Source organism: Aristolochia californica, unplaced genomic scaffold, assembly GCF_029961685.1.
Source record: "Aristolochia californica isolate CCGP_79_NKW_82.1479 unplaced genomic scaffold, dmAriCali1.0.hap1 SCAF_7, whole genome shotgun sequence".
NCBI lineage: Eukaryota > Viridiplantae > Streptophyta > Magnoliopsida > Piperales > Aristolochiaceae > Aristolochia > Aristolochia californica.
The window spans coordinates 8,033,645-8,046,797 of record NW_027182268.1 but is presented as its reverse complement, the minus strand read 5'-3'; the positions used below and the strand labels follow the sequence as shown (position 1 = coordinate 8,046,797).

The window sequence follows — 13,153 nt, the reverse complement described above, 5'->3', positions numbered from 1 at the left end:
ACTGCATAGAAACCATGTTAAAAAAAGGCGGTATCACAGAAATAGCATCAGATTTAGTCTTTAGTAGATAAATCCAAGTAAATCGAGTACAATCATCAACAAGAGTTAAGAAAAAACGATGGCAAGTATAAGAGACAGTTTGATATGGTCCCCAAATATCATAGTGCACAAGATCAAAAGGAAATTTTGATAAATGATTATGGGATTCAAAAGATAGTCTACGTTGTTTAGCAAAAGGACAAATATAACAAGGATCTGCTTTGTGTAATCTAGTTACATCACAGTGCAACTGATCCTTCAAAAAATCAAGTCGCTTGAAAGAAATGTGTCCTAGCCTATTATGCCAAACATGTTGCTAACAAAAATATGAGAAGCAGAGGGCAAACGTTGAGCACGCAGGACATAGAGATCTTGAACTTTGTCACCCTTGCCAATCGTTCGCTGGGTGGAGAGATCCTGGATAACAAAACAATCAGGAAAGATACTTACTGTAAGACCAGAAGCAGTAACTAAAGCACTAAAAGAGATTAAGTTGAATTTGAATTGAGGGACAAATAGTACGTCTTTAAGTATAAGGTGAAAATGTAATTTAATATCACCAGCAAAACGGACCAAAAAATGAGAATTATCTGGCAAAGTAACGGTAGTATGAGGAATAGCATGCAAGGAGATAAAAACATGAGCTTGAGAGCAAATATGTCGAGTAGCTCTGGAGTCAACAATCCAAAATGGGGTGGAAGAACTTAAAGAACATAAGGATACAGAAAAACAAGTACCTGCCAAGCAACTGGATGTAGAAGAGGCTGGAGCAGTGGTGACCGTTTCTGAGCTACTCAGTTGTGTAGAAAAGCATGGATATGAGCTGCTGACATTGAGTAGAAGAAGAACCAGGGCAAGCATTAGCAAGGGAAACTTGATGAACAGCAGTAGGAGAATTTTGCTTGGTGTTGAATGTAGATCCAGACAGATAGCCATGGAGCTTGAAGCAACGAGAGATGGTATGGCCAGTAGTCTTGCAGTGGGTACAGTAATACTTGTCCTTGTTTTGATTCCGAGGAGCACTAGAATTCTGAGTCCAGGAAGTATGGTAAGGCGGAGGGCGTGGAGCATTGTAACCTCTGTCGTTGTTGTTCCCAAATTTACTAACCTCTGTCTTGTCAGATTTAACCGCAAACGCCATTGTGTCAGTGGGAGCATTCGAACCCGAGGCATGAGTAGTTCATTGTTGTTGTTCCTCTTGGACAACCAGAGAAAAAACACGGTTAAGAGGGGGCATCGGATCCATGAGGAGCAACTGACCACGAACATGGGAGAAAGGGTCGTTCCGCTGTTGAAAACGATCCCTAAGATCGAGCCAAATTTCTCGGGCAGATGCAACAAAGATAACACTCGCAGAGAGTTCCTTGGAGACGGAATTTAAGATCCAAGAGATGACCATATTGTTGTTCCGGGTCCAAGAGTTGAGCAGAATAGGATCAGCACTGGGAGGTTCAAGGATGGAGCCAGCGATAAATCCGACTTTGTTCTTCACGGATAGGGTGATCAACATCGCACGGCTCCAATTGGTATAATTTTCACTGGTAAGCAGTTGGGAGACAAGGACTTGCCCGGGGCTGTCCGAGTGGTGAATATAGTACGGATTCGATGATTTGTCAAAAACTGAACGAGCCGAACTGGTACGTAAACCAGAATCTGAAGATGAATAAGTCTCCATAGAGCACTGACCACCAATGCAACTCCAATATATTTTTTTTTTTTGTGTTACCAGATCTGCTACCAAAGCTCTTCAAAATAAATCAAATCCGTTTCCGCGACCTTAGAATCCAACAGCGACCTCGAAAAAAAAATCAAGCATAAATAATCCACAACCCTCAAGATTTCCTAAACCAACAGAGTCCTCTCGGCCAACCAGAGAAGGCCAGAGAGATCCAACCAGCGCTCGACCAACCAGAGAAGGCCAGAAGAATAACCAGTGCGACCCTCTCGGTGACCCTCTCAGCGCCGAAAACTATACTTCTTCAAGGAATCAAAGAAGACGCCCAAAAACCAGAAAACGAACGCAGGAGAGAAAACCCAACCTCTCGGGGACGGAATCCAGAGGAAAAGTAAATGGGAACGGAAGCTAACCTCTTTGCCGGGAATAACCACTGGAATCAAAACGCCAGAAATACCAGAAGAGTCTCCCAATAGCTTGAATCGCAGAGTCCCGTCCGAACAGAGGGCGAAAACCCCTTTGTCGGAAATAATGGCGAAACCGCCGGAAAACGATAGCCGAAAAGAGAAAGGAAGAGCCATCGTCCGAAAGAGAATCAGAAATTGCGGATCGTCCCCTCTGATACCATGTTAGAACCTCGAATGGCAAAGAGCCGTTGAGCTCTGCCGTCGGGAAGACGAAAACGGGAGTAAAATTGAAATCATCATTCCGTTGATTTACAAGATACAGATGGGTTTTTAAAGAGTAAGGGGCAAAATAGTAAAATACAATTATTACATAAAAATGAATTAATGAAATAATAAAATAAATAAATACATTCTAATAATAATGGCCCTCGTGTAAGCTTTTTTCTTTAGAAATTAATGTTAACAATCAAATCCAAATATCACGTTCAATATGATTGTCAAGCAAATAGATTCATCTAATTATTTACATTAAAGACTGATAAAAGTTTATAATTTAATCATCCAAGAACTGCTTCACGCCTTTAGACTGGTAAAAACCTTCTATCAACTGCTTCACGCTTTGAGACTGTAAAAGTCTCTTATTTAATCGTCTATCAACGGCTGCAGGACTTATTTAAGGCCAGGAGTGAACGGAACCCCCAGAAGTGGTAGCCACTGAGCTCCATCAATGAAGGCCGCGACTGTATACTGCTCAGCTTCGACTCTCGCCTTGATGACCTTATAACCAGGCCATGCCACCCTGCGCCTGGTATCTGCTCCATGACCCTGATTTCCAAACTCACGATACGTAGCTGTTTGTTTATATTCAGGATGTCCAAACCATTCTAGCCACCCCGACGGATCGACCAGTTTGTCTATGGAGCACTGCATGACTACAGTCGTCGAGAACTGCTTCCAGGGTCTACCCAGGTACGTCTTCACGTTGCCCAGATACTCAGCGGCAATGATGTTGCAATGATGCAGAACTGTACCGGTTTTTGTGTTCCGGCTAGATTTTCCTTGAGCAGTTATAACATTTGTATGGTTTCCTCTCGGCTTGCGGACTCTTATGTTGCAGTCCTGGAACACAGCAGCGGCGTCACCGAAGATGAAATCTATGGTGCCGTAAATGTCGCATTGTTTGTAGAACTGACGGTTGATCTTGGCGTAGAGAGTGTCCTGGAACCCACGGAACTCACATTGGAAGAAGGCTGATCGATCCGAAGAGCACATCATCGCTACTGCTGGAGCATCGCTGGCGGCTGTATTCTCGAAGGTAATGCCAATGGCGAGGAATCCATTTCCTTGCACCACTGCACATTCAGAGAAGAGAAATCAAAACGATAGAAGAAAAGGTATAAATACTTGACGATTTCGAAAAGGAAAAAGTTGCGGTGTGAAGAATAAGATTTACCCAGAGATCCAGATGAAGAAATGAGCTTTCCACCGCTTTGATTCGATGAAAGGATGGTTTTACCCTTCCCATCTCCAGTGAACGTCAAATTCCGTTTCTGAGGTCCGACGACGACGTTCTCCTTATACCTGCCAGATTTTATGTATATCACATGACGGGAACTTCCATTAATCTTTGGCGCATGGTTGACAGCTTCTTGAACTGTCCGATACTTTCCACTCCCGTTTTTAGCCACCACCGTATCTGCTTTCACCTTTGAAGGTAACCCCGAGTAACCATTTTCATGATGAACTCCCAAGTCCTCTCGCGCATCTCCATGAAGAACCATTTCCATGACGATCAATTCCTGCAGTTCAAAACTTCAAATGATTAGTGAAACAACTACATATCTAAAGCATTAAGCAAACAATAGGAAGAGAGCCAAAGCAGTAGCTTCGAGTACATTCGTACCTTCGAGACGAGAAACTAAACTTCCTCGCGGACAGGAATAAAAGCTCTTTTCTTCTGCTTAACGTGTTCTTGCGACTACGAGAAGGCATATTTACTGGACTTATATAGACGAAGATGTTTTTATGGATAAGAACATAGAGTTGAAAATACAATCTACGTTGTTTTTAGATAAACTTGCCGGAAATTGATCTTGACCAGTTATTGTTGAATGGGGAAGCAGAAAGAAGCATTCGATTTAGGAACTTGCGTTTCATAGATGAGTTTCGTTAATTGTTACCCTCGTTTTCTTTCTTGAAAAGCAAGTTTGCATGTTTGATCACATTACGAAGAGTTGATTTTGGGAATGGTTTGAGCAGTAAGATTCTGGAATTGCCATCAACTGGAAGTCAAATCAGACGATGTCCATTAAAGGAAAGCATTTCAAGATTAAAGATTAAAGATTAGGCTGCCGTATCGTTCTTTCCTCAGTCATAACTACTGTTCTGGAACCACCAAAGTTGTGCGTGGCGATGCTGTGTAAACACTCAATTCTTATATAATAAAATTTAGTAAATTATCAACTCTCAGATTTTCTGAGAATGTTACGAGAGGTGGGTATTATTTGACTCTCCAAGTAGTTTCGCGCCAAACATACATGTATCGGAAACAATAGGTGTTACAGATGTTGCACATTATAAACCCGATACACCCACCTTTGCTCGTGTGAGCCAAGTATCAGAATTTTAGAATCCCCAGACGAGTTCCGGAACAAACTTCTCTGTTACGTTTTCTATTATGTTTATCATTCTCGAAACATTGAGAAAAGAAATTCAAAAACCCAGTCGAGTTCTGTGGATTTGAATGGCCCCCTCTTGGCCAATTGAGAGAACAAGGCTCAGTTTGCAGTGGGGTATCTCAAATAACCCTCACAACAGTACTTAAGCCAGAAATGCTTGGGGGAATACCAATGATGAATTAAATGTTGCACCAAAAAACATTCTTTGAATCCATTTGGTTCTGAATTAAAGCCAATGCTCAAGAGTGATTTCTTTCTATCAAAGACAACAAGGTTTCATAAATGATAAAAACACACAAGAAAAGCAATTTCTTTTCGATCTGCCTTGGGGTTTTTTGGTCTACCTAACTACACTGGGTATAACTGAATTGTAGTGTTCACCAAGGCCAAAGGCATATCTGTGATATGACAACATGATACTGGGATTAGCAGGCACACTGCTGCTCTCTGAGATGTATTCCTTCCCCATTTCCACATCTGGAAATGATCCAGAAAATATCACAATATGTTTCTTCAAGCAATGTGTGAGAGCACCCAGTTCAAGTTGACCCCCCCAAGTCGCAGTAGATTCAACTTCTCTACAGTAGTTTTCAAATTTCTCCAAGAGTGAAGATTCAGAATCAGAATCAGCTTCTATTTCTTTTTCTGATAGGAAAAATGGGAGAAAATCTGATGTGTGGTGTCTCATATAATTGGCTACCATTTCTCGAAGTTTTTGAAAGTCGTAAACGGAACTTCCTGACTGACGGGAGAGTTGATCCTCAACAGCTCGGTACAGGCAGTGGCCATCAGGTTTGATTTCGTTAACCGTCAAGCCCACAGGCCTAAGCTTCTTTTCCAGTTGTTCAATTTCAATCATTCGGTCACTAATGATGTTGCTTTGTTCTTCCCTTATTCTTTGCTCTCTTGCCGCTTCTTGCTGAGCTCTCTTTTCACGCCTCTTCAGGCTCTTGCTAGGTTTTGATGCATCTCCTTGACCAGATACGGAAACACCAGCTATGGCCATGGCCAAACTGTTAATGTCGCTGCTGTTGTTATTACTCTTATAGCCTAAAGCAGCCAGTTCATCAGCATGTTTGGCTTTGAGTTTAACTGAGAGTTGAGAAATCTCATCTTCTACTTGTTTCTTTTTCGCTTTCTGTTCAGCTTTGCTCCCTCTTGCTGCGGCTTTTCTCATCGCCATCTCTTTGTTTTGAAGCTCTTTAATTTCTTCCCTGGAAAGAAGATAGGAAGAGAAAGAGAAGTTCGACAAATAAGGAAGATACATAAATGCAGTGCAACAAGTGTATGACAGCAAGTTTTCATTCCAACCTTAAACAAGAATGTAACTAGTGATGAAAGAAATGCCATCTTTTCCCTAACTACATATTCCCTCATTTATGGCGATGGAACTCAAATGGTGAGGCTAGATAGCATAAGATAACATGGTTCAATTGTGGAAGCAAAAGTTAAAAAGCATGAAGATAGAGAATTGTTTCCAAAACAATTGAAACTATGCAATCCAAGGAAGAAGAAATAGAAAGAAGAAGGCGGAAATACAACAAATTACTTTTTCGGAAAGTCAATATTTCAGGAAGGCACACAATTTTAACATTTTCTATCTTGGGAAAACAACAACCTTGTACCTTTTAGTAATTTCCTAGCTTGTCAACAGTCCCTATTAGGAGATTTTTTTATATGAAATTCTTTGGTTATTTTTATTACCAGTCCACTTAAGAAAGTCCCAGAGTTAGCAAGTCCATCATTCGTAAATTTCATCAACACTAATTAATGGAAATCTTTCTTAGCAAGGGTTACCAATTTAGCAAGTTCTTATTCAATTGAAATTAGAAATTTAGTCCTTGGGAAAGTTCTATTTTGGTAATGTAACTAATTTTGGCAATTCAATAGCTATTTAAGAGTCAATAATAGGGAAATCTGTAGTAACTTTGAATCAATTTTTTGAATATTAATATGAGTTATTCTTTTTGAAAGTTGGAGCACCATCCTTTCTTTTTTTTTCTTTATAAGAATAATATCTTAGCGGTGCTAACTACCACTAGCTACAAAACAACACTTGAAGATTCAAGTTCTTTCCCTAAAACTTAAAAATTGGGAATTTCCTAGAGTAGAGAAGATAAGAGTCTGGGTTACCCATATCCCAACCTTGTCCATAAACTATATTTAAATATTTTTGAAGTGTTAAATAGCCATGAAAAAGCCTGTGATACTTAAACTCATAGGTCTTCTTCTAAGGATTCCACTGAATGCCAATTTTTGAAACAGTTACGGATCATTTGCAAGCATCTATCAAACCAACTTTCTGTGGTTTCTCACAACTCACCAAGATTTTTTTGGAAAGCTGGTAGATCTATGCCATGGTTTGAGATTTTGCTAGTGTGATGCTTTTTTTTTTTTTTTTTTTTTTTTTTTGAAATGTGCTAGTGTGATGCTGGCAGCTAAAATTTGAAGTCTTTTCTAGCATGTACTTTTGATCTGTTCTACCTATATATCTTCATTCTTACATGTCTGGCCTTCGGACCTTTTGCTCTTATTGCATGTCATATCTATGATAATCATCATTTCCCAGAGCAGAAGGAAAGAACAAGAATTCAAAACAAGAAACCTGCTTATTTCTATTCACTCAAAAAGTATTCTATCCATTTAGTAATGAAGACATCAAGCTTATTTGCTCTGTCCATATTGTTACACTTAAAACAACTAACACTTCACAAACAGAAAATAAATAAATAACTCCAATGTGTCAATTTAGCAATCTATGCTAAGATTTATCCAGACTCTCAAAATCAAGACATCTCAATTCTTAACCAAGATGCTACTCAGAAGTCTCCACATTCTTTGAACTAAGTTACAGCTGATATAATGATGCAGATCTTAGTATTCACCACATTTAACCACACTATACATCCAATTTCGTAGTCATGACCATATGGTGAACACAACCCTGCTTTGAGCCAATAACCAACCAAAACTATTTTGTGAATTGCTCATATTGGGTCCTACTATTCTGAGCTTCAGACAAAAGTATCCCAGCAGGCACTCCAATAAAGGCTGCAGCTGTAAGGTTGCAACTAGGTAACTATTTGGTTTAAAGGGCATAACTTCCATTGAAAGAAGTAACTCCAACCATATGGGAACTACATTAGATGTCTCAGCCTTCTCAGGACTCTGACTATATTGGGGATGTAACCTGACAGTGAGTTAAGAGATGAATAGAAGGCCTTTGTTCTCTAATGAAATCCCAAACTTCTTAAACTTCTTTTCATTTGAGGGTGGAGATGTTACTGAAATACGGGGCTACAAAAAATTAACTATCAGATTAAAGAGCTGTAAGATTTAAAATCCATGCTAGTACATATATCATTCACATGCTCCCCTTGTGGAAATGGGATAACATAAACACTCATGGAACTCAACAAGTACTCTATCATGCCAATGGCAGCACTGCTTGCGCTTCAGCCTAACAAGATTGACTTCTAAAACGAACAGAATCATGCATATAGTTTTATCCATGAACGAGCTTTCGACTTTAAATGAAAAAAGTAAAAGGTCTTAGCTTTAAGCAAGCGGCAGGTGGTTCCTGCTTAAATTTAATAGAACAAACAGGGATAAATGTTTCCATTGATCTCCCTACCCGAGATAAAAGCAGCTAAACTTAAAAGATCGAGAAGTAAGAGTGAAGGGCTGTTGCTTTCCTCAATACCTGTTAGTATTCCTAAAGTCGACTCACATTCCCACTAAAAGAATCTACACAGAAACCAAATTATTCACGCCTTAAAATGTCGTTTCATTTCCTTCAAACACGTTCCTCGAATTCAAAGTTGATCAATAACGGAAAATAAGAGCAAGGACTTGCTTAAAGCGACACCCAAGTGGAAACATTTATTTCAGTTAATAACACTAAGAACGATGCATTTTCAAAACTCTGTAAAGTACATTTCTTTACTCAGGACAATGTTAAACCACTTCCAACTAATACTCAGAATTTTTTTTTTTATATATAAAGCCTAAGTTACTGGAACTCATAAAAACAAATCAAAACAAACAGTAAGCACCCACGAGCAAAGCGGTTTCATCGAGAGAAAGGAAAAACTGGGTCTACATAACTATTGAAGTTATACACCAAAAACTTCATCAAAAGACACAAAGCTACGAACAACATCAGATAATCGAGCAATCAAAGCTAACCTGTGCCTAGAGAGCATCTCTTCGAGTGATTCCACCTTCATCTCAGCATGTTCCTTCGGGCAGGTCACCTCCTCAGATGCTTGCGCTTGCTCCATTCGGATTCCTTGGAATCCAAAGAGGGAGGAAGTCGGAGATAGAGCAGAGAGCGAGAAAGAGAGAGAGAGCAGGAGACAGAGCTCAAAAGCGGCGTGGAGGATGAATAGCGGTGGAAGACCAGATTTTAGTTCTTTTTTTCTGGTGTTTTTCTTCTTTACGAAATTACTTCTATCTATTCGTTTTTTCTAAAATTGACAAATTTGTCCAGAATTCTTCTGGTTGACTTGAGTTTTGTTTTTGTTTTTATTTTTGTTTTTTTGTTTTTTGTTTTTTGTTTTTGTGAATGGGGGCAGAGAGAGAGAGAGAACTTAGATATGAAAATGTTGGATGTTGGAGACATCTTGTATCGGAAAAAATCTAAGACGTCTCCACCGAGATGCGTTTATCTTGATCGAGATATCTTGTGTGTGGATATTTTAAGGTAAGACACCTTGAAGAGGTCAAATATATGAAAGAATTAAAAATTTTAAAGCACTTAATTTCTAACTTTTTTTTATGAATTTTACAAATTTTAATTTTTTTTATTATGCTCCCATTTTGAATATAATACTAAGATAATAATTTTATCTAAAATAATGATCTAAGATAATTTTATTATCTAATACAACTGACAATAGACAATTATATAATTTATAGGATTAAAATTTACACAGGTTAAGGGAGACCCAGTTCTTTGAAAGACAGTAATCCCACTTTATACTCAAGTTCTTCAAAAGATAAACAAGACAGACATATCAAAGAGAGCAGATCAGATAAAACATGAAAAGATGGAACAGTATCAGACTTAACTTAGAATACACAAAAACACATACTGTGGCCAGCCATTTTGGAGATGGAGAGGCACTCAAGACATCAATCTGAAAGCCAAAATGCAGATTTAACTTTCATCTGGAGGCGGCACACTTCATATGCAAGATCAATACATCCAACAGATAATAAATATTCTCGTAATCCATCTGAGAATCATCCCCACACAAGAATCTATGCAACAAACCTTCTACCTCAATAGAGCTCTCCCCTGCCATCTTTTTCAGGCCCTCTTCTTTCATCACCTTCCGAACTTTGGCAACTTCTTCCCACAATCCAAGCTCAGCATACATGTTAGAAACCACAACATAATTTTCACCCCTGGTGGGTTCCAAGTCTAGCACCCTTTTCCTCACCTTCTCCCTAACACCACTAGCATTTTTAGCATCATGTATGGCACAAGCACCAAGTAGTGTCCTCCATACAACTCCATCAGCTTCAACAGGCATGTCTGTAATAAACTTGTAAGCCTCTTCAAGATGACCGCTCCGACTTACGATATCGACCATGGCACTGTAATGAGACATCATTGGTTCAATTTTATGCACATGTACCATATCATGGAAGAAACGATAGCCACTGTCTACCAATCCTGCATGGGTACAGGCGGACAAAACTCCAAGATAAGTGACATAATTCGGCTCAACTGACTGTTGTTTCATATGTGAGAAGAGTAGAAGAGCTTCCCCAGCCAGACCGTGTTGAGCTAAACCTAGAATAATTGCACTCCAAGTCCAGACATTCCTTTCTGGCATGATATTGAAAACTCTGTATGCGCAGTCTATGTCCCCACATTTGGCATACATGTTGACCAGTGCAGTACCTAATTGATCACTTACAGCAAATCCACTTACTATTACTTGAGCATGAAATAGTCTTCCATTCCTCAGATTACCAAGTTCTGCACATGTGGAAAGCAATACCACCATAGTCGTCTGGTCTGGTTCAAACTTCCAATTTCTCATGAGACGAAAAGTACTCAAAGATTTATCATAGCACAAATTTTCAACATAAGCAGTTATGATTGCTGTCCATGAGACCACCGTCCTAAAAGACATCTCATCAAACACTTGCCGTGCATGCAAAATCTTCTCACAGGATCCATAAAAATGAATCAAGGTGTTCTGAACATAAACATCAGAATCAATCCCATTCTTTACAATTTCAGCCTGAACTTGCCTACCAACTTCAAAATCTTGGGTTCGTGAGCATGCCTTGAGAAGGAAGGGGAAGGTGAACTTGTTTGGACAGGGGCCTCGAGCTCGCATCCCATGGAACACTAGCACAGCTTCTCTCGGCTTGTTGCTACAAGAGTACCCTCTAATAACCAAGTTCCATGACAATGGTGTGAGATCAAGAGCACAACTTAGTACACAACGAGCATAGTCTACATTCCCACTTGGAGACAGAGCACAGAATCTTATGACTTCACTCACAATAAACCCATCTCGATGGAGGCCAGAGATCTGAATTAGGGCATGAATTTGGGAGAGTGCTCTCATGGAAGCACAACCCTTGAGAAGGGAGAGGCATTGCAGCTTCATGGAAACCATATTCAAATGACACTTTGGGTTTTTTGGGAGGGGGTGGGAAGAGATAGTTGGGTTGAGTCGTGCCATACAGTGCCATGGACTTGGGAGCTTGTTTGGCCTAAGTGAGCCAAAAGCTAACAGAGGTATCCAATTCCACTGAATGGTTTTCAAGGACTTAAAAATTTCTTCATCCAAAAATAGTGGTGTTAACCTTGTAACAAATATGCACAAAACAGTTGTTTTTAACCCATAAATCTGTGGTTATCTGAATGACGATCTCAAATTGTCAACCATAGCTGGAAAGTTCAGGAGGTCTTGATTCAGGCAGACCCCTTATCTCAGGCTGAAAATGTAAACTCTACCAAGTCGATGATTTATCTTAGCCAAGCAATGAAACAGGCCGACATAACAGTATCTACCTTTGTTTCTTAGTTCCTCATCGAGTTATATGGTTTTTTATCGACTTCTTTTATTTTAGAGTGCACCTTCAATCTTCTGCCATTTTCTTCCCATGCCACTATGTCTATTCTCCCCAAGACAAATATTCTCCTTCTTTTTGTAGCCCATGATTTAAGTCAATTTTTCAGCCAGATCAGGTAAGGAAATTTGTCTGGCAAGAGTTTCACCTGACATTGTCCAAATATGTGAATTTAAAAGGATCAGCCTTACTCATTCAATATTGAATTCTAAACTCTTTAAAATTCTTTTCTTCTGAGGGTGGACATATTTTTGAAATTCAGGTTTTATTCAAACTAGACTTTTAAAACAGAAAAATTAATTTCTTCAGCAGAGGAAGAAGGTGCTGGCATTGTAAAAACTTACATATCCAGCTGCTAAATCATTCGAATGCTACCCTCGTAAAAAAAAAGGATACCATCTTAAAAATCAATGAACTCAAAGAACCTACCCCAAACATGCCAATGCTAGCTTCCCTGTTCATTCTAATAAGAGTAGTTTTAAAAAAAAAAAAAAAAAAAAAACGTGTGAAGAGCTTTGATTGTCAAAGTTTTATCCACTTATAAGCTTTCTTGCCCCAATGAAAAAGTAAAAAACATGATGATGCTCTAGGCAGATAAAAGGCGTTTTCTATGTTTGACAGGCACAGAAGGCCAAAATTTCCTTGGTCTCCTTATCTCAGTCAAAGATAAATAAACTAAAAAGTAGAGGACTGTATACAAAGTGAAATACCCGCTTGTATTCCTAAAATGAACTCAAATTCTCATTGAGGGAATTGCCATAGAAACCAAGGCTTTCATGCCTTGAAGATCCTTCTCATTCCTAAAAACAACTCCAGAGAAACTCTAAGTTGATAAATAACAAAAAAAAAAAAACAGAAAAGGTCGCTGAAAGCGTTACCCATGCGGATAATCGTACTCACACGCAAATGAACTCTTGAACAAGCTCTGTAAGAGACACTTGGTACTCAGAGCCAAGTTAAAACACTTGGAACTAAAAATCGACAAACGAAAATACTAACTCTCCATAATAAACCCCCATGATTCAAATATCCAAATAACCAAATCCAAAAAAAACAGTAAACACCGCCAGAGAAACAGCACAAAAATTGGTTCTATTTAATGCGCATAGTTGTATAGAAGAAAGGTGAACCATTAAAATCATAAAAAAGCTAACCAATCTATGCCTAGAGAGCATCGCTTCAGGCGATTCCACGTTCTTTTCAGCTCGTTCGGTCAGGGGGGTCACGTCCTCGGAGGCTCCAAATAGAGAGGA

At 39.2% G+C, this 13,153-nt stretch overlaps 3 protein-coding genes across 3 annotated transcripts; all 3 read right to left on the bottom strand.

The window, feature by feature from the left end:
• Nucleotides 1–2,790: 2,790 nt before the first annotated feature.
• On the bottom strand, nucleotides 2,791–4,113 carry LOC137937223 (pectinesterase-like). The gene is made up of 3 exons (XM_068782311.1): nucleotides 3,982–4,113; nucleotides 3,575–3,920; nucleotides 2,791–3,473 (listed from the first exon to the last, which is right to left on the bottom strand). The coding sequence occupies exons 1-3, from the start codon at nucleotides 4,111–4,113 to the stop codon at nucleotides 2,791–2,793; spliced, it is 1,161 nt and encodes a 386-aa protein (XP_068638412.1).
• Nucleotides 4,114–4,968: 855 nt separating this feature from the next.
• On the bottom strand, nucleotides 4,969–9,180 carry LOC137936942 (OVARIAN TUMOR DOMAIN-containing deubiquitinating enzyme 5-like). Its single transcript, XM_068781918.1, has 2 exons — nucleotides 8,988–9,180; nucleotides 4,969–6,013 (listed from the first exon to the last, which is right to left on the bottom strand). Exons 1-2 carry the CDS (start codon nucleotides 9,080–9,082, stop codon nucleotides 5,140–5,142), a joined length of 969 nt encoding a protein of 322 aa, XP_068638019.1. The 5' UTR covers nucleotides 9,083–9,180; the 3' UTR covers nucleotides 4,969–5,139.
• A 590-nt stretch (nucleotides 9,181–9,770) lies between these two features.
• Nucleotides 9,771–13,153, bottom strand: LOC137936810 (pentatricopeptide repeat-containing protein At2g36730). Its single transcript, XM_068781706.1, has 2 exons — nucleotides 13,055–13,153; nucleotides 9,771–12,048 (listed from the first exon to the last, which is right to left on the bottom strand). The coding sequence occupies exon 2, from the start codon at nucleotides 11,507–11,509 to the stop codon at nucleotides 9,968–9,970; it is 1,542 nt and encodes a 513-aa protein (XP_068637807.1). The 5' UTR covers nucleotides 11,510–12,048; nucleotides 13,055–13,153; the 3' UTR covers nucleotides 9,771–9,967.

Coding starts and splice junctions, on each gene's coding strand:
- LOC137937223 (XM_068782311.1), bottom strand. CDS start 4,113: ATGCCTTCTCGTAGTCGCAAGAACACGTTAAGCAGAAGAAAAGAGCTT. Junction 3,921..3,981: donor GCTTTGGCTCTCTTCCTATT/GTTTGCTTAATG, acceptor TTTGAACTGCAG/GAATTGATCGTCATGGAAAT. Junction 3,474..3,574: donor TTCTTCATCTGGATCTCTGG/GTAAATCTTATT, acceptor CTGAATGTGCAG/TGGTGCAAGGAAATGGATTC.
- LOC137936942 (XM_068781918.1), bottom strand. CDS start 9,082: ATGGAGCAAGCGCAAGCATCTGAGGAGGTGACCTGCCCGAAGGAACAT. Junction 6,014..8,987: donor GAGATGCTCTCTAGGCACAG/GTTAGCTTTGAT, acceptor TCTTCTTTCCAG/GGAAGAAATTAAAGAGCTTC.
- LOC137936810 (XM_068781706.1), bottom strand. CDS start 11,509: ATGGCACGACTCAACCCAACTATCTCTTCCCACCCCCTCCCAAAAAAC.